Source organism: Candoia aspera, chromosome 4, assembly GCF_035149785.1.
Source record: "Candoia aspera isolate rCanAsp1 chromosome 4, rCanAsp1.hap2, whole genome shotgun sequence".
Taxonomy (NCBI): domain Eukaryota; kingdom Metazoa; phylum Chordata; class Lepidosauria; order Squamata; family Boidae; genus Candoia; species Candoia aspera.
In genome coordinates this window covers 96,277,115-96,297,159 of record NC_086156.1, presented here as the reverse complement: position 1 = coordinate 96,297,159, position 20,045 = coordinate 96,277,115, and the positions used below count along the sequence as shown (strand labels likewise).

The 20,045-nt window shown below is 35.6% G+C and overlaps 1 protein-coding gene across 1 annotated transcript; it reads right to left on the bottom strand.

Moving 5' to 3' along the window:
- Positions 1-96: 96 nt before the first annotated feature.
- Positions 97-20,043, bottom strand: LOC134496751 (vomeronasal type-2 receptor 26-like). The gene is made up of 6 exons (XM_063302460.1): positions 19,982-20,043; positions 12,141-12,432; positions 6,607-7,467; positions 5,363-5,590; positions 2,714-2,840; positions 97-1,001 (listed from the first exon to the last, which is right to left on the bottom strand). Exons 1-6 carry the CDS (start codon positions 20,041-20,043, stop codon positions 97-99), a joined length of 2,475 nt encoding a protein of 824 aa, XP_063158530.1.
- Positions 20,044-20,045: the final 2 nt, after the last annotated feature.

Below are 20,045 nucleotides of genomic sequence, written 5' to 3'. Positions count from 1 at the left end.
GGAGTGCAGCAGTTCCCTAAGCAGCCTTGTGACTCTGGAGAAAGATGATATTGTTTTCAAAATTAAAATGTACAACAAAGGGCATCATGCATTAAATCAGCATTTCTTTCTCTTCATTAATTTTTCCCTGTTGTTCAAGTCAGGCCTTAACACCATGATATAACATTTGGGGAGAAAGATGCAGCCCAGCAGCCCAGCACCAGAGGCCAAGATGGAAAAGATCTCCACCGCCACTGTGTATTTCCCCGTGGTGCTCAAGTAGGTTGGAACAAAGGAAAGCCAAACACTGCAGAAGACCAGCATGCTGAAGGTGATGAACTTGGCTTCATTGAATGTGTCAGGTAATTTCCTGGCCAAGAAAGCAACTATGAAGCTAATAAGAGCCAACACACCCAAATAGCTTAGGATGCTATAGAACATAGTCACGGAGCCTTGATTACACTGCAGGACAATTTCTTCCACTACTGAATCCATGTCAGCATCTGGGAAGGGGGGAGAGGTTGCCAGCCTCGTCATGCAAATGCCTATTTGAATAAGAGAGCAGGACATGACAATGGAGTTGGACAGTCTCTTTCCCACAAACATCCTCATCCTGGATCCTGGCTTGGTGGCCAGGAAAGCCAGAACCACTGTGAGGGTTTTTGCCAACACTGAAGAAACAGCCACTGCAAAGACGACCCCAAAAGTAGTTTGTTGCAGGAGACATACCACCTTCTCAGGATGCCCAATGAATAGAAATGCAGAAAGGAAGCAGAGCAGGAGGGAGAGGAGGAGAAGGTAGGTGAGGTCCCGGTTATTGGCAATGACGATGGGAGTGTGGTGGTTCTTGACAAATGTTCCAAGCACCATCACTGAGACCAAAGAAGAGCAAAGAGCAAAGAAGGCTAAACTGATTCCCAAAGGTTCCTCATAAGACAAAAAGGTGAGAGTCTTAGGGATACAGAAATCCTGGTTCTTGCTTGGATAGCTTTCATCTCTACAGGGGTAACATTCTTTACTATCTGAAAAATACAATGTGTCAATTTTTCAACAATGGTCATAATTGATTTATGTGTGAATTATGTTTGGTAATCTCAGTGAATGGCAGAATTTAAGTACTTAAGTATTTTGATTCTGGTGGCTTTCTCACCCACCTTTAATTCAGTTGATTGCTACATCATCTACAACGGTTGGGAGTTGGAGATACTTTTTTTTTACAGTAGCTCCACTCCTTCCTTACAGGTCTTCACTGACAATGCTGGTAGTGGAAAGAAAGGTCAAGTCCTTGGAGACAGCACTTCAGGTGACCTAGGTTTTAGGTGAAATAGCTTAATTTTTATATCATTCCCCCTGGAGGAAGTAATCTATTAGCCCAGGAGGAAGTATATCAATACATTGATATTTAATTGTGTATCAATAGCTAAACAAAGCCTATGATTACCTTATGCTATTTGGTTTATGAGACAGAAAAACAGGCTTAAGTTTATCCCAGCAAGATGGAGTGTCTGTGGATTCAGAATCCTTCTGATTCTGGACAATTCCGTTACTCGCTGTGGGTTCTCCTGCGAAAGGATCAGATCCAAGCTATGGCAAGATACTCTTTTCCTAGCTACAACTGGTATGCCATATGGGCTTCTCCTTGAAATGGCAGGTGTTACCAATGATGTCTCTTATCCTGGCCATCTCACATTTGGGCTGTGGTAATGTATTCAACATATACCTCTTCCTGAAAACCATCCTACAGCTAGTACAAAATGCAACATCACACTTGATAATTGGTGGAAGCTGTTTTATTCATGAAACAGCTTTAGTGCAGAAGTCTACTGGGTGCTGGTTTGCTTCCATGTGCAATTGAAAGTGTGACCTTGCTATCCATGAGAAAATGTGTTTCAGGGGGAAACTGTAGAGGTGATATGATCACATAGACAGGCCTTGCTAAAACTTCCCACTGTTTCCGAGATATGACAGGTACTGTATGTGGCCTGAAGTGTTCATTCTTTATGAGAGCTCTGTCACCTGGAAATCTTGCCTCTTGAGGAGAGTGCTATAGTGGGTAAGCTGGGTGCCTACCAGGGAGGTCCATGTTCAGATCCACCATCAATGACATAATCTGACTAGGTGACTTTGGCCAGTTACCCTCAGCTTAATGTACCTCACAGGTCTGTTGTTAGGGGGAAAATAACAGCTAGGGGCCTTGTAGGGGTTAACTTGAGTTCCTGAAAGAGGAGATACAGATTTAACAAATAGATATTTAGATAAATTAAATGTCCTTGTTATCATGTAAATGTGGTAGAATATGACTTTCCTGAAGAAAGGCCTTTAGAGGGTGAAGAATTGAGGGGTGAATATTATTCTCATGAGAGTAAGAGGAGGTCATTGGCTGGATGCGACTTTTCAATATATAGGTAGTGGCTTTTGCTTATATCTGTATGTATATCATCTATACGTACAGATACATACTTATATCTGTATGTATATCATCTATATCTCTGTAGCTATTGGACTATTACACACACACACACATACAGACAGACAACACTGCTTATTTTTGGAGAAATAGAAGTCAAGATATAAAAATACAAATACATACTTATATACATGTATACATACATACATACATACTGGAAAGTTCCTATTACTGAACAAAAGAATCTGACAAACAAAATTTTATTGCCACATTCTTTAGATTGCCATCATTTTTATTTGATTTATCCAAGAAATCCACATTCCTTACCCTCCTTCTCTGAAATCTTCCCATCTGGGCACTGGATGCAGTCGTAGCAGCAAAAGGGCTCCCCTTCCTTCCCTTTCTTGCTGGAACCAGGATGGCAACTCTCACTACATGCTGAAAGAGGCTGAGACTAATTTAAGTATGAAAGAAGACAGTGGCATTCATGAGTATAACGATCTTGCATTTCTTCAGAAACTCTTTTTTCTAATGTGTGACTGGGCCCCACATGATGGGCTCAGTTTGTTAATGTATGTTGCGATTTTTATTTACTGAAATAATGAAGATGATACTGAGGATATTGGAAAGCTGCAGAACATAGTCTATAAGCTTCTGCTCACCCAACAGTTTTTTGGTTTATTCAGTGCTACTTTACAATGACCCATTTTCAGACTGGGATTTTCTGAATCAGAGAAGCTTTGCCAAACACAGAATGCTATCACGTTGTGACAGATATGTTGTTACTTGAGGGCGGTTAGACCATTTGTAAAATCATGGATAATATCAAATCAGTATAATAATAGTAACAACATTAATAGAACTACAGGTGTCTGTTCCCTCTGCTAGGCAACTGTGGGAAGGAACTGCAATGTCACCTCAAAGATGTGATATTTGGACAATCAATGAAAATCCAGAAATTACGAAATAGTCTTATGAGTCAGAACCACTGATTCATGATTTCCAAAAACATACGTATGAACTTTTGAAAGCAAAGTTTCAAGAATCAAGTATTATTGCACAACTTACACATCTAAGTTCCTTCATACTAAAAAACAATGTATTTACAGACATTCCACTTGATAAATTAGTCATCATTATCATCGTCATCACCATCTTCATAACCAAAAGTTTGAAACTGGAAAAAAATGCAATAGAAGAACAAATCTACCTAAATAGCCATTTGGATGTACTCATGAACCATCTCAACAGTTGATTCAGCACAGTGAAAAAGAACTACAAGTGTCTGTATATCTACAAGAGCTTAGAGAAAAATAAATTGACACACCATGAAATAAATTTTAAGAGAAAGAGTACCTCCTTTGAAATCTACTCAAACAAAACTTTTAAATGAAATTTGTTATGATGGAAACATGATTACCCAATTATTTTTTACCAAACTATCAAAGAATCAGTTCATGTAGTATATAGACTTTCAACAGTAATAACAACAGAAATAAACTATAAATGGGAAGCGAACAGAACTAAAAATTAGGTGTTGAAATGGAAAATTAGATGGGAAAATAAAAAAAAGTTTCAACCTGTAAATTTAAAGCGACAGAATTTGCAAAGTTATAAAATACAAACAAGTTTGAAAAAAACAATAAAATTGGATAGCAAATTGACAGGAGAAATCTCATGGAAGAATGAAAACAGAGAGAAATGCAACTTGCAAGAAAATTGAAAGATTTGTAAGTAGGAGCAAGTAGGAGCAAGCTACTCTAGCAAAAGAGGGAATATTAAATAAATCTACAAAATCATCTAGAGCACAGCAGTCATGTTAAGGTACAATTCAAAATTTTAATGATAAGATGAAAATTTGGATTGAACATTTAGACAACACTGACAATAACAAGGGGAAAATTGAGTACTCACAAGTGAACTACAGAATGGTGCTAAAATCAAAGCACTGAGAATGAAAGAAAGGTAAAAGTTTTGGTGTAATTTGGAGGCCAATAATATTTTGCATGGCGAAGTGAAAAAAAATTCAGCTCCAAATAGGTGAAACAGGTTAGAAAAGTGGTAAAATCAGACCTGAAAGGTGGCAATATGATCAAGGCCATTTATATTTGGATTGTCCCTGTAATGAACTACACAACAAGTTCTGTTGACTGGATAGACATTGAACTGGGGGCTTTAAATCGAGGACCCCAAACCTTTGATAATACATGACACCCAATGTACTGTATGGCGTAGATCATTTGTATTTTCTGAGGAAATGTGGTGGTCATGATTTGTTGTAAGTGAAGCAAATGGTGGAAAATGCAAACAGAGGCTCAAATAATTCCATAAAAGAAGCAAAAAAAAGAATGACAGAAGTTGTGTGCAAGGAAATTAATGAAAATATGAACTTCCGCTGGTAAATACCTGAAGGGAAAATGAGCAGTAACAAAACTTGACAATGGGTTCTGATAGGATAGAAGAAGAAATAGAGAGAAGGATTAATGTTTGCAGGACAAGAACAAGCACTAAAAAAAAGTTTTTTGAAAAGATAAATAAACAAATAAATAAAAGAAGCAACTGCAAACTTAAATTAGTCAAAGAAAAAAAGCGGACTGTTTTGTCACCCAGTAAGAAGTGCGGCAATATTGCCAGATATATAATAAAACAAGACAAGGTTGTGGGGAAAAACGATATACTGGAATTTTTTTAAAGAGTACAGATTTTGTCCCAAATATTGGTATGACAAAAAAGTTGGAATAGATTTAATAAATCAACAATTCCCCCTGCCCCATTAATTAGCAGCTGTAAGAGTAGAATTAAGACCTGAAAAGAAAGAAAGAAAAGGAATTATTCAACCTCATCACACTCAGCTTACATACACTTTTGCAGAGAACACTGCAGAGAGAATGCATAACATTATAAGAATCTGCTGAAGAGGGATGGCAAGTATTGAAACCCACATATTTTCAGCACTGGTTGGATTCTGAATCCTACCTGATTAAACCAACTGTGCCAGTTTATGGTGCTGTCATTGATGGTGAGCATTTGGTCTGTAGGAACTCCAGGATCTACCTTCCCAACTTTCACTCTAACAAAGGACTGGTTTGAAGAAAAAACCCAGTTCATGACATCCAGACCCACAACTAACTCTCCGTTGTGGTCAAGGGAAATCTGGTCGCTGGCAGTATTATTAAATAAGAGACCTTTCAGAAAGTGATGCAGCTGGAAGGGAAAAAAAAGTGGGGGGACAGTTTAGAAAGAATGCGGTTGGGTAATTTGGAAACTGCAGATGATACCACTTTGATGGCTGAAAGTGAAGAGGAACTGAGGAGCCTTATGATGAAGGTGAAAGAAGAAAGTGCAAAAGCTGGCTTGCAGCTAAACCTCAAAAAAAACCAAGATTATGGCAACCGGCTTGATTGATAACTGGCAAACAGAGGGAGAAAATGAAGCAGTGAAAGACTTTGTATTTCTAGGTGCAAAGATTACTGCAGATGCTGACTGCAGTCAGGAAATCAGAAGACGCTTAATCCTTGGGAGAAGAGCAATGACAAATCTCGATAAAATAGTTAAGAGCAGAGACATCACACTGACAACAAAGGTCCGTATAGTTAAAGCAATGGTGTTCCCCGTAGTAACATGGCTGCGAGAGCTGGACATAAGGCAGGCTGAGCGAAGGAAGATAGATGCTTTTGAACTGTGGTGTTGGAGGAAAATTCTGAGAGTGCCTTGGACTGCAAGAAGATCAAACCAGTCCATCCTCCAGGAAATAAAGCCAGACTGCTCACTTGAGGGAATGATATTAAAGGCAAAACTGAAATACTTTGGCCACATAATGAGAAGACAGGACACCCTGGAGAAGATGCTGATGCTAGGGAGAGTGGAAGGCTAAAGGAAGAGGGGCCGACCAAGGGCAAGATGGATGGATGATATTCTAGAGGTGATGGATTTGTCCCTAGGGGTGCTGGGGGTGTTGACAACTGACAGGAAGCTCTGGCGTGGGCTGGTCCATGAAGTCATGAAGAGTCGGAAGTGACTAAACGAATAAACAACAACAATTTGGAAACTATGAATCACAGTGGCATGAATGAAAGGTACAAATTTGTGTCATTACAGAAGATGGGAAGATGAAAAGGGAAAGACAAAGAGTTTGTAATGGCCATTCACTATAATGATTGGGGCTATGTCATGTTTGCATTAAAATAATGCCCTCTATTTAGGGTTATTGGCCCCTTTACCTGCCATGAAGCATGCTGCTGAAGCTTCAATCCCTCTCTCCCTGCATTTCCTCTGGGTCTCCATTTAGATGAGAACATGGCATGTAATGCATGGGCCACAGCATAGACAGAATTATAGATGCTGTAGCTGTGACCAGTCATGCTCATTTCAAAGAAACTTCCAGGAAGATTCTCCATTTTCTCTCTCCCGGTGCAGATATTGCCATCTGCCTCATCAGCATCTGACACATGAAATACACAACAGAAGGCCTGTTGCCAGAAATCTCTGATAAATCCATCTTTGTCTGTGCTGAAAGGATTTCTGCTTTCAACAAATGCTTTGAACCCGGGTGGATTGTTGGCATGAATTGTGAAGGACAGAGCACCATGGATTATATACGGATCCCAATCCCTTTGATGGACAGTTGCAATAAACTCTATTTGGGTTGTCAATATCCACACTTTACCTCTTGCCATATTTGTAATTTTGTCTTTATTGGATAGATAGGGTAACCATCTCAATAATATCATGGAATAAGATTCTCCATAGGAAAGCACCACTTCAGCTTTACTATCCATGATTTTATCATGAATTTTTGCACCTTTCTGAAATACAGCAGACATTTCATTGATAGAATGTGTATAGAGAACTCTTTCTATGGAGGCAAAGCAGATGCCATGTTGAGAAAAGAGTGGAATTATCGTATTCAAAAATCTTTCTCCACTAGCATTATCCATGACACCAGCCACAATCCATGTCCATCTGAAGTGGAGCAGTAAAGACAGAATCCCTTCATACTGAAGTTTTTCACTTGGGGTCATCTGAAAGAAGGAAAGGCCAGGGGTTTTATCATTCATCACTGGAGCAGAGCCATAAATGAGCTGAAGAGAGAATGAGAACAGAGAGATGGTATCTGTGACAATGTATTATTCCTTTCCAACATTCAAAGTTCTTCACATATTAAATAAAAGGTCTTACAAGAACACCACATCATATCATTCAACTTTTTTATGTGGTAAGTTTGAGTGAAGCTAATAATGATGTCTCTTCATTATGTTAGGTCTTAGGGAGTAACTTACAATATTTCTTTTTAAATTTACTTTTAATAATGAACTATGTTAAAGGAAAACATTTCCTCCTTTCCTTTCCTTTCCTTTCCTTTCCTTTCCTTTCCTTTCCTTTCCTTTCCTTTCCTTTCCTTTCCTTTCCTTTCCTTTCCTTTCCTTTCCTTTCCTTCTCTGTCTCTTAATATGAATTCATGACTTTAAATTTCATATTCTTTTGCAGTTTGCTTTCACTCAAAAAAATATTAGATTTATTCTCTCCATTGAGAGGGCTTTTCTGACATGAATACTCTCAGAGTTTTCTTCCCATCATGAAAACAACAGAGAGAATATTAATGATGAATGTTTCTTTATATCTTGTTTGATGTAATCTAGTGAAGCACACTCTCTGGTGATGTAATGTATGAATAGTCTTTAGTGAATGGAAAGAACCTCAGCTATGTTCATGTAAGAAAGAAAGAAACAAAAAGCGCAGAAAGGGTGATGTCATCTGCTGATCAAAGGGAAGATGGAGCATCTTCTGGAGAATGTCAGAGAAGATTCTATTCACAGTAGCTTTTGCAGAATTATCCTTATTTTCATTCCAAAATCAGATGAATAATCTTTGTTCTTTTTTTTGGACTTATGGGCAGTGTCCACTGTGTCTGTTTTAACAAACTATACTCTTGTGACAGCTACCATTTCAATGCTCTCTGGTTTCTTCACATATTGCTATTTACAACACATTTTCTAGAGAACAAGAACTAAGATGATAGCTGATTTTAAGGATGCTACAAGACTTGTTGGTGTTTTGAAGCACAGGCTAATGCAACTGGAAACAAAATTTAGCAAATAATTACATATAATTTTCATTTTACTATAATCTTATATCTTCCTCATATTATATGATGAAAATCCTGTTAATTAGCAGGATTTAATTAAGCCCTGTATAGTGCAAGAAGACTATAATACTGAGAAGAAGGATCTGCTGAAAAGAAACGGATGGCATCTGCAAAAATCCTACTTGCTCTCTTTAATTCACATAAAAAAATATGGAGGATCAAAATCAATTAGGGGGAACCTTTTGAAATCAGACTACTCGGAAATTGTTATACTTTCCCTGGAGAACTGTGTTTACTGTCTTCCAAAACCAATTAGTTTATATTAATCGATTTTCAAATAGATATGCATTAAACAATATTAAAGAAGAATGAACAATTCACATACAGAAAAAGAAGACAAAAAACCCTAATTACACAACAAATAAATACATAAAAAAAGAACACAAACAAGAACATCTTGTAATTACAACTATATCCCAAGTTCACCTGATTCCCATCTTTGATTTGAACATATTACATCCCAAGTAAATGGTATATAATTTACCACAGTATGCATATCTTTAAAAAGCAGAGTTTTCTCATTTTTTTTTCACATAATTGTCAAAACATTTCTCCAAAAGGGATGTAAGGAAGAACATGCTTATAACATATGAGTTACAGTTTTTCCAGTGCCAAAACAAATAATCATCCCAACTTTAAATCACAGAAGATGGATGTAGCATTCTTCAAAAAATGACTCTATTCATTGAAAAGAACTGGAGTGAACTTTTAGGTACTTAAATCCCTAAATATTTAATAAAATAAGTAGGCACCACAAATTCTGTGTACACCATTCTGGTGAGACATCCAACCCTAAAGGAAGTAAATTCAATTTACCCCAATAAATCTTATATACAGAATATGAGCCATAGGACTGAATTTTACTTATTAGAGCTGGTAATGAGGAAGTATCATTACTAAGCATCACCAACATATAATTAATTAACATAATTAGAAATCAGACTATGCGGAGATTGGAGAACTGTATTCATTTTTTCCCCAAAAACAAATAGTTCATATTAATACATTGTCAGACATAAACAATAAGACTGAAAAAATCACATACACAAAAACAAAAGAAATTAAACAACAAATAAATACATAAAAAGAACAAGAACATCCTGTAATTACAACTATATCCCAAGTTCACCTGATTTTGTAAGCCTTTAAAAGGAAAAACTAGGCTTTTATTGTTGGCCAAGACTACCCAAGATTTTTTTTTCCAAAGGGAAAGATAATGGGACATCTTCTGATTATATATAATTATATAATTTCCTCAAAAATTTCTAAATCACATATATCTGAAATCCAGTCATTTCTATCTGGAATTTTTTCATCTCCTAAGGACTATTCTTTTTGCTATCGTTACAGCAATAACAACATATTTGTTTTGAACTTGTTACATTCTAAGCCACATGTATATAATATAGTACAGTATGCATTTCTTTAGAAAGCAGAGTTTTCTCAATAAATTTGTCAAATTATTGTCACAACATTTCTCTAAAAGGGATGTAAGGAAGAACATGCCTATAACATATGAGTTAAAGTCCTTCCAATGCAAACACACATAATCGTCAGTCCATCCTTTATGACACTTGCTAGATGGTGTCCAGTAGACATGAAAAACAATCTTTTGAGCAATTAATTCCAACATTAGCACACAAGACATGAATGTAGCATTCTTCAGAACATGACTCTATTGGGTGAAAAGAACTGGAGTGAATGTTTAGATACTTAAATCCCTAAATATTTAATAAAATAAGTAGGCACCACAAATCCTGGCTGTGTACACCATTCTGGTGAGATATCCAACCCTAAAGGAAGTAAACTGGATTTACCCCAATTAATTCTTATATCCAGAATGTGAGCCATACAACTGAATTTTACTCATTAGTGCTGGTAAGATATTATTAGTATGAAGAATGCCTTGTGTTGAAAAGAGTGAATCACTTATATCAGAAGATGATCTAATTTGTATTGTTAATGTTTCTAAGACTAAATTAAAAAGTAAAGGAGATAATGGGCATCCTTGCTGAGTATCCCTTTGCAATTCAACTGGTTCAGAGATCATGTGATTTGTAATAATCTAAGCAATAGGTGAAGAATAATAGATTGATATCTATCCAAGAAAGCATGTAGGGAATCCATAGCTAATCATGACTGGTTTCAAAGCATTAATATGAACTACATCAGAAGCCTGTGGAGTTTAAATTCTTTTGTGTTATTGTTAACAAATGAACAAGGAAGCGTATATTGTCTAAATTGTAGAAAAATAGATTGAGATGGGTGAATAATATCTGTCAAAATTAATTGTAATCTTTTGTATTTTCAAGATAGTGGTTGAATTTCTAGTTGTAATAAAAAAAATGTTAAGCCATTATCTATACTTCTTACAAATGTCTATAATTTCTGATAATACTGATAAAATTGTTGATTAATCTATAAATTACCTATTGTTTTCTGAACCTTATCCAATAAAGATACCAGATGATTTGCTAGTTAGAGCATTATTATTTGGCTGCCTTTTTTATTTAACTGATGCACAAATAGCCTTTTTGTCAGATTCCCGATATTTCATTTTAAGACTCTTTAAGCTAAATTCGACTTGATCTCCATAAAATTCATGCAAACCAATCTTAGCCTGTAAATGTTTATTATAATTTGACTCTAAACTATTAGTATCATATATGAGGGGAAAAATGTTTAAATTCATATTCCAAATTGTTCTGATCCATTAATCTTTTTTTCTTATGCAGAAGCATAAGAAATAATACCTCCCCTTATATAAACCTCATAAGAATCCCAAACCAGTAATGAATTAGTTGAATTCAGATTAAGTTAAAAAATGTTTTCTTTTTTAATATAATTCATAAATCTTGTTGCAGCAAAGTATTTATATACGACCTTAAGTTTTTGAAAAAAAGCATTCTGAATGTTAAGTATTAATATCACTGGAACATGATCAGAAAGAACTATAGACTGTATACATTGTCTATAATACAATGTATTACTGAATAAGAAACCAAAAAAAACACCTCTCCTAGAACAAACTTTATGAGTACGTAAAGAAAATGTATACTTTTTGTCAATTGGATGTTGATACTGCCATATACTATCTACCAATTGAAAATTTTTAATATAAGCTTGTAAAACCTTTTTTATTATAATTTTGTTTATGGCTGATCTTTCTGGGCAAAATGTTTCTATCCCTACTTAAGTCTAGAGCTAAAGTTAAGACTCCACCAATTATTAAGTGATCGTATGCAACATTAAATGATGTTGACATAGAATTGTGAAAATTCTCAGGAATGCTTGCTGTAGGGTCCTAAAAATTAATGAGCCCAATGTAGACGTTCATTAACATTAAACCCAGGATAATACAGGCAGCTTTTGGATCAAAAATCTGCAGACCCACAGTTACTGAAAAAGATTCCTTAATTAACACCATTATACCAGCTGTGTTGGTACTGATTTTTTAACAGGTTGAAGAATGCACAGAAAAGGCACTGATGGTCTTCATAAAAATCACATTCTTTATCTTTGACTCATAAGAGGAATCTGGAAAATCCAGACAGATGAAGAGTAAAAACTGAATTCTAGACATACATATCCTGAGGCAATATATTCTACCTGTGGAACCTTGTAGATATCCAAGATATTTGCCATGTTGGTGGAGGTTTCGGAATCTAGTCCCCCAATCACTGCTGTCAGATCATTCTGGATGCCACTGATATAGTTGGGCACAAAGCTCTTCACGGTGTAAAGCAGTAGCATTGTGGCATGGTAGGTCTTCTGGGCACTGAAGTGGTTGTCATAGATCTGGAAGCCCAAGGTGACATTGGGCAAGAGATGAGGGTTTCCATTGATCTCCTTCACTGCCAATACCAGGGCCAGGATATGCTGGTAATTCTTAGGCACTAAACTAGAATGAAAGAAATAATTTATGTGAGATGGATAAACTTTTTTTTAGTGATCACTTTATTTTCCCTCTTCCTGATCATTGCAATTTTTGAATTAGTTTCTGCTATATTTTTTTAACAACTGGCTCAATTATCTAAGGAAACTGGACAAATAAATATATATTTTGAATATATTTTTTCACATGGATACTATGAAAAAGATGTGAGCAAAGCAATAAGGAATCAATGAAGATCTAAAGCATTAAGGGCAACACTGGATTATCCAGAAAAATTACAAAAGAACCTGATTTAATACTGAAATCATGACCCTCCCCCCCAAAAAAAATGTCTGAAAGAAAGAAAAACAGAGAATATTGAAAATACAATTAAAATAAATGAACAATTTAAAGATGGTTGACAGGCTCTAAACAAGTCTGACACATTCTTTCGTCACAATTTCTAGAAGGAGCTGTTTATGAATCTGTTAACGTGTTCCAAACACTAAGGCAATTAGATGCATTCTTGCCCTTACTGCTCTACAACCAGTTATTGCTTTAATAAACTATAGCATTTAAATAAAATCTTTACACAAGATCCTCAGGCAGTGGAGGTATGGGCAATTTTGTGAAGTATTTCAAATCTTGCAGGAAATTAGCTACACTGGTTATGCCACCAGCTATGAAGTCTCCTGACTGATGATACAGATGAGGTCCAGCATGAAGAGGAGGAACCTCACATTTCACATTATGATACTTGTACAGTTCAGGAGAAAACAGTGCAAATAGAATGATTTTTAAAACCATAATATTCAGCACAAGCTCAAATCTTTCTTCAACATGAAGAACCATCATTTTTTTTTGGAGCAAATCAGAGTCCTTATGATAAAAAGCTGCTGACAGACTTCCCTTTTAGAGAAGCAGTTTTGAGAAGATTCAAGCCTGGGGATCAATTAGTATAACTGGTCATGCTGTAGGATCCATGGCTGGTTTTTTTCTGTCTTCCTAGCTTTTATTTCCTTCACAGTGTTGATTATTGATCTTGGCATTGGACGCTGACTCCATGGGAGATTTACCCAAGAGGATTGGGTAAATTGCTGGCTTTGTATAATTAAAGATTAAGATATTTATTAGTTCAAATCCTTACAGAAATGAAATTGATGTTTTTCTCATATTTGAATAAACTTTTCTCTCCCACTTATTTAGAAAGAAGGAGAAATGTGGTTTTTGAAATGACCACCGACAAAAATAAGATGCAGGTCATATTTTAATATTTTAATATTTTTATTTTATTTATTTATTTTATTTTCTATCCCGCCTTTATTATTTTTATAAACAACTCAAGGCAGGGAACATACCAAAATTAGATGCATATCATATATATTGGAACTGTAACTCAGAGAATTCAAAGGCCAACATAACTGAGTAGCCGGTGAATGTTGAAAGTATTCTAAATTTATTGAATTGTCATGTTCATCGTTTCAATGTGCATTGTACATCGTAACGTTTCGCATGCCAAGGCGCTGACACGCGTATCTGGTTGGGAGGGAGCTGCTGAGGGACCTTGTACCAAGCTCTCTATCTGTACTCATTAAGATGGAATGTGTTTGGGTTATCTTCTCTGTTCAAGGTCTTTTTCCCGTTGATCAGCAGAACTCATTAGGAGCACCTGGGATTGTGAATTTGAGATGATTGTAAGGGGGGGGGACTTCATTTGTATCAGGGGTTATTTAGTTTGAATTTGGGTGCGCTTTTTCCATTCTCAGCTCTCTTTGTATTTGCACTCTATTCTACAATAAACCAGATTTTATTAAGCTTTGGCTTGTGAGTCTGAGAATATTTCTAGAATAGGCATTCATTACATGAATTAGGAATGTTGGTATTACCCATTTCTTTCATAGAAACAATCCTCTCTATTTTAGGACTCTTGCCTTTTCAACCAATTTTACCCATTCCTTTTCTGAAAGTTGCACTTTAGAGCTATTTTATCATCCTTCAGTGGGCTTTCACATGGGAACAGGTCTATTGGTGGGTTCGAGGAAAATGGTGAGCCAGATTCCGATGGCCTTTCACGTTCCTTTCTTTGAAAGATCTTCCTTCCAAGGCTGAGTTGGCTGACATGCATCTTTTCAAACTGTTATGATTCTGAATGCCGGTTACATTGCAGGACAATCTCTTCCACCATTGACTGCATGTCACTATCTGGGAATGGGGGAGAGTTTAGAATGTGGTCCTGAACTTAGAAGTAATACCCTGCAAATCACATTGGTTTTCTATAATTATTTGTACAATAAACGTCAGTTATAACGTACAGTACACGGAGTACTGATGTTGTGAGAGGTATTATTCATCAGTTGATTATATCTAATTGTATATCTTCTTCGAACAGAGAGTATAATCCAGGTCCTGACACAGCACTTGGAAAATCTGCATCGATATTCTTTCTTTTTCAGGTGGTAGAAATCTAACAATCCAGCAAAGTATGAACCGGAATAGTAGAGATCTGAAAAAAAGTTTCATTTTTTAATCACCTAACAGCAGTCATCACTGGGCTCATAGCCAGCCCAGCCAGAGACCTGATAATCAGTTGGCAAAAGTTCAAAGAGGAGATAAAAGATGTGCATCAACAGTCATGAAGAATTACATTACAAAGTCAGCAAGTGCCCCCTAATTTTTATATTGGCAATAAGTGTCATGTTCACTGTTTTGATGTGCACTGTACATCGTAACGTTTCACATGCTATGGTGCTGACACACGTTTCTGTTGGGAGGGAGCTGCTGTGAAACCTTGTGCCAAGCTCTGTATCTATGTTCATTACAATGGAATGTGTTTGGGTTATGTTCTCTGTTCAAGGCCTTTTCCCGCAGACCATCAGAAACCGTTAGGAGCACCTGGGATTGTGAACTTGGGAAGATTGTACGGGGGGAGGGATCTCATTTGCACCAAGGGTTTTTAGTTTGCATTTGGCATGCTTTTATCATTCTCAGCTTTCTCTGTGATCCTGCATACTATTCTTTAATAAATCAGATATCTTTGTGATCCTGCTTATGAGTCTGATGGTGTTTAGAATAGGCAATCATTACAATAAGGTTATGAATCAGTCCTAGCCTGGTGACTGGGGCTCAGTCTTGATGTCAATTCTATTTGACATTTTTTGAAAAACAAAGTATAGACATTCCTTTCTATATTATGATAGGATGGGCCTTTTTCATACATCACCCCCTCAAAATGCAAGCCTACCTCTTGTTATCTGCCTTCGGCTTTCTTCTTCAGAGTCCATTTAAACTGAAATATAATACCAGGCAGCATCCTGAATCACAACAACATTCTTATTTCTACATAATTGGGGTTTTTATTGCCAATACGTGTAAACACAACAATCATAATCCTTAACTAAGAAAATCTACTTTTGAAGAATTTTAACTTTTAAACATCACATTCATTTTATATATCTTTATTTCTGACTGGTGTCCTTATGGGTGTAATAGATATAGACTGAGCTCCCTTTTTAAGTTCTTAGTCATCACAGAAGTGAGATGCAACAGGGGAAACGGGGAAGGCCCACCGCACTCGAGGACGATCAAAGGTTAGCTATTTTGTATATCTTAGAGGACTACTAAATTGTGATTATGGTGCAAAGATGCAAGAGGAGAGTTGAGCCTAGGGTCCTAAGATATAAGATGATTATCCTTTCCTTCTGTCACAGTTCTGGGTAAGTCTGAAACTAGGATCTGTACTATTTTTGAAATCCTGTCAACAGGAGAGAGAGAGAGAGAGAGAGAGAGAGAGAGAGAGAGAGAGAGAGAGACCACCTCCCAAAATGGAGCATTGGATTTGACCATATCCAGAACAGTAATGTTAGGATGACTTTCTCCAATTTTTTGTGTATGGCTGGGAATTCTGCAAGCTGTAGTGTCTGCATATCTGGAGGGTATCATGTTGGGCAAGGATGGTCTAAGTATTTCCAGCATCCTCTTTTTGCTGTTGGATATTTCAGGTGTACAGGTCTTCTTTCTAACTAAGTTGGAGAGAAAAGTTCATTCAAAGGTGAAGAAAACATCTTTTCTCAAGTACTGTGGGGACTGAAGTGGAAAGTCTTGTACTCTTCAATTATCCCAAGACTGGTAATTAATGCTTCTCTTGGTTCAATCTCCTTTGGATTTTCAGTTTCTTACAAAAGAAAGTGAACCATTTTTAATATACAGATATCTGTTTGAAGTGAAGAAAGAATGAAAACATATTAGATTTTTCAGATTGATTTGTGATAGGTTCCTCTTTTCTAAGGCCCACTCCAATGAGCTGGTTTTTTTAATCACAAGAGTTCTAATTAAATTTCTAGCAATTAAATTTCTGTCAATTAAATAAGAATCCCAATGTAGAAGAAAGATTTGACTTGCACTGAAGATGGTGCTTGTAGTACCTTTGCTGGTAACCCTGCTCTCTCCTAAAGCATGCAAGGCTTATAATATGAATTGTAAAATTCATATGCCTCATAAGCCACAGCATTCATATCATGAATCGGGAGACATTGTAATTGGTTGCATAGCAACTCTAGGATCTTTCTTGGACAATGTTATAAGTTTCAGTGAAGAGCCTCCACCATCACTGCATGAAGACCTGGTGTAAGAACTTTTATTTTCCTATATTTTCTTAGACGATTGAGCAGCCCTAAAGCTGCAGCGTAAAGAAAGATTAATTAGCTTAATGTAGAAAATACTCCTAGAATCACAAATACTGCAGAAAATGAGCTCCTTCTTCCAGAGACTGTGGGGAGTGAATGTGCCACATCTTAGACTGTGTAAACTCTGAGTGCACTGTGGAACTAAGCAAGGCTTAATTCTAAGTAATGTCCCTATTTCTCCAATTACATGTTCAGAGTCTTCTAATTTTTCATGTTTTCTTTCACTACTTCTGTATTATGCCAATTTTTCTCAGCCTCATCTGATATCTCACTTTTTGATTTAATTCCTACAACTTTTAATTCTTTACTCAATAGATTTGCATTTTGTATATGAAGGACCTTTTTCATTCTGTATGTTCCAGTGGCTTCCTTCTTTTCTTTTTATGGACCATATTTGACCATATCTAAGGTGAAACTAATAATGAAACATGTTAAGGTCCCACTTTTCTTTTCATTATCTTTTAATTTCTCTTAAAAATTATTATCTTGTTCTAAATCTTAATACAATTTTTTTTTTGATGCAGTACTATTTATATAGTATTGATTTAATATTATTAACACTCTAATCTTTAGGGAGCTTAGACTGTTAAGGATAAAATAAAAAAGAGGTACTATATAAATATTAATTACAATTTAGGATATCAGTGTCAATGAGTGTAAGATTATTTGACCTTTTTCATCCAGAACTGACTATAATGTTTTTAAAAAACCCACTACAGATTTCATCAAAGTATTTGTTGTACAATATAGGTTTCATTGCTTAAGCTGATTATTTATTATTAAGGTTTCCTTGTTGTGTTACTTAATGTTTTTTTAAAACATGGATAAATGAAAATAGTAGATAAACAAAGCAAGCTTGACGACAATTTAAATATTGAAAAATAAGGGATGAAGAAAAATTGAAAAGAGAAAAACTATTGGGTTTCTAACTTCTCCCTTTTGGTACATCTGCTAATTTACAATGTTGATAAACATTTGAGCCCCTTAGAAGCCAGAGTATAAATAATTATTTTGCTATCCTGCATGATGCATTGTCTGCATGAGAACCATTCTTGGCTGAATTTGGTTAAACTTCTGTTGTGAATATATGCACTATAAATTCTGATGTTGCTTGCTGACTTTTTTTTCCTGGAAATATACCTAGGAGGAAAAGGTGTGGTTTCATTTCAAATCTAAATTCCAAAATTTCTTGCATTGTCCTATGTATATCTTTACAGTACTTTGGCTTTTTTTTTTCCATGTCCAGCACAGGTTGTAAAATGTTCCATCTGTTTTGTGGCATTTCCAACATTTATCATTGTATGATTTGCCTATCTTATTGAGGGTGCTGTATACCATCTGTAAAACATTTTAAGGTTCCACTTTTCTAAAAGCCAGGGTTGCATCCAGACTGAATCATATTAAAAATCAATCCAAGGAAGGAAGTTGTGCTACAGGTTTATCACAAAAATTTTAAACCCTCTTGATTTAATTATCTTCAGTTCTGGAATCATTTGGGACCTTTTTAAACTCCCTCATTATTAACATCAATCTTTCTTTTTTTCTCAGTTTTTTCTAAAAACTACCTTTTATGCAAGACTCTCTAAATTTATAGGGCTTCTTTTCATAAAATACTGTAGATCTCTGATTTATCTCTTCCTACTGGGATTAATTCTGAAGCAATTTTCTTTTTCCAATTAGAAGATCAATTTTCAATGTGAGGATAGAATTTGGTTCCATTCATAAACAAAATCCGTACTTAGCCATGAGTTATGGCCCCACCACCTATAATCACTTTTGGATTGGATTTATCTTAAGCAATATTGAGAAATAATTTTAAAATATAAGCACACCATCTAAGGTGCTTTGTTCAACCTTTATAGAGAACCTTAATAGTAACAACCAAAAAGGTGTGGCTTAATGTGTAAAACTACTATCTCCAAAATTCTTCTCTTTCTAAAAGTATCATTAAATTCACCTTTGATGTGCTCTCTCTATTAATGAATGACATAACTTTCTGCATGATTAATTTTGAATGTAAGACAAGCCATGTTTTGATTCTTTCTTTTGAGAATGATTTTTGTTGTACATTCATGTTTATTTCTTAGAAGATGCTCTCTGATTTCCTAAAATACTAGGCTGTAAGGTACAGAATTTAACGTTAGAAAATAAGAATGTATTGGAATGAAGTTCTATTTGTCTTTTTAAAAATAACATTCATTCCAAATTTTATTTTATTTTATGTACATGCTACCTTTCACTGGATCCATTTATACAAAATATAATAGTTGAGGATTTTCTCTTCTACACTCACATCCATTTCTTCAGAGATACCATATTACCTAAGAGACTAGGTTGTAATATAATAAATTATTTAATGGAAAATTATGTGTAAGAATACTCCTTTATTAAATTGATGCCTGTTATTGATTTATTCTATTTAAAAACCATCTTAGCCATAGACCTATAGAGGTCTTCGCAGAAATAAAACAATGGGGCATGAGACAGTGTGCTAAACCATCTGTCACTTCAAAACCCTCAAGAAATTAGAAATGGATCCGATTTATCTAATATTAAAAAGGTATGCTCTGGAGTATGCAATCTTTTCTAACTGATACTTTTTATCAAGAGAATAGAGAATTAACTTTTTATATACCTCATTTCTGCTCTAGGAGTATTGTATCACTCAGGTAATCTAATCACTTTCAGAAAGTTAAACAAATAATATAAAAATACAGTTATAAGGAAGAGGCCAAATTAGGATGGTTTTGCTTCTTTAACTTCCTTTCATGAAAGCTATAAATATTTTCACATAGAGTTTATTTTGTATTGTAGTTTACTGCCTAAGAATTACCAACACATCCTAGCCTTGGTATTTGCAGTGAAGGAGATCAATGGAAACCCTCACCTCTTACCCAATGTCACCTTGGGCTTCCAGATCCTTGACAGTCACTTCAGTGCCCAGAAGACCTACCATGC

Coding starts and splice junctions, on each gene's coding strand:
- LOC134496751 (XM_063302460.1), bottom strand. CDS start 20,043: ATGGTAGGTCTTCTGGGCACTGAAGTGACTGTCAAGGATCTGGAAGCC. Junction 7,468..12,140: donor ATATCTACAAGGTTCCACAG/GTAGAATATATT, acceptor TTCTCTCTTCAG/CTCATTTATGGCTCTGCTCC. Junction 5,591..6,606: donor AGCAGCATGCTTCATGGCAG/GTAAAGGGGCCA, acceptor TTTCCCTTCCAG/CTGCATCACTTTCTGAAAGG.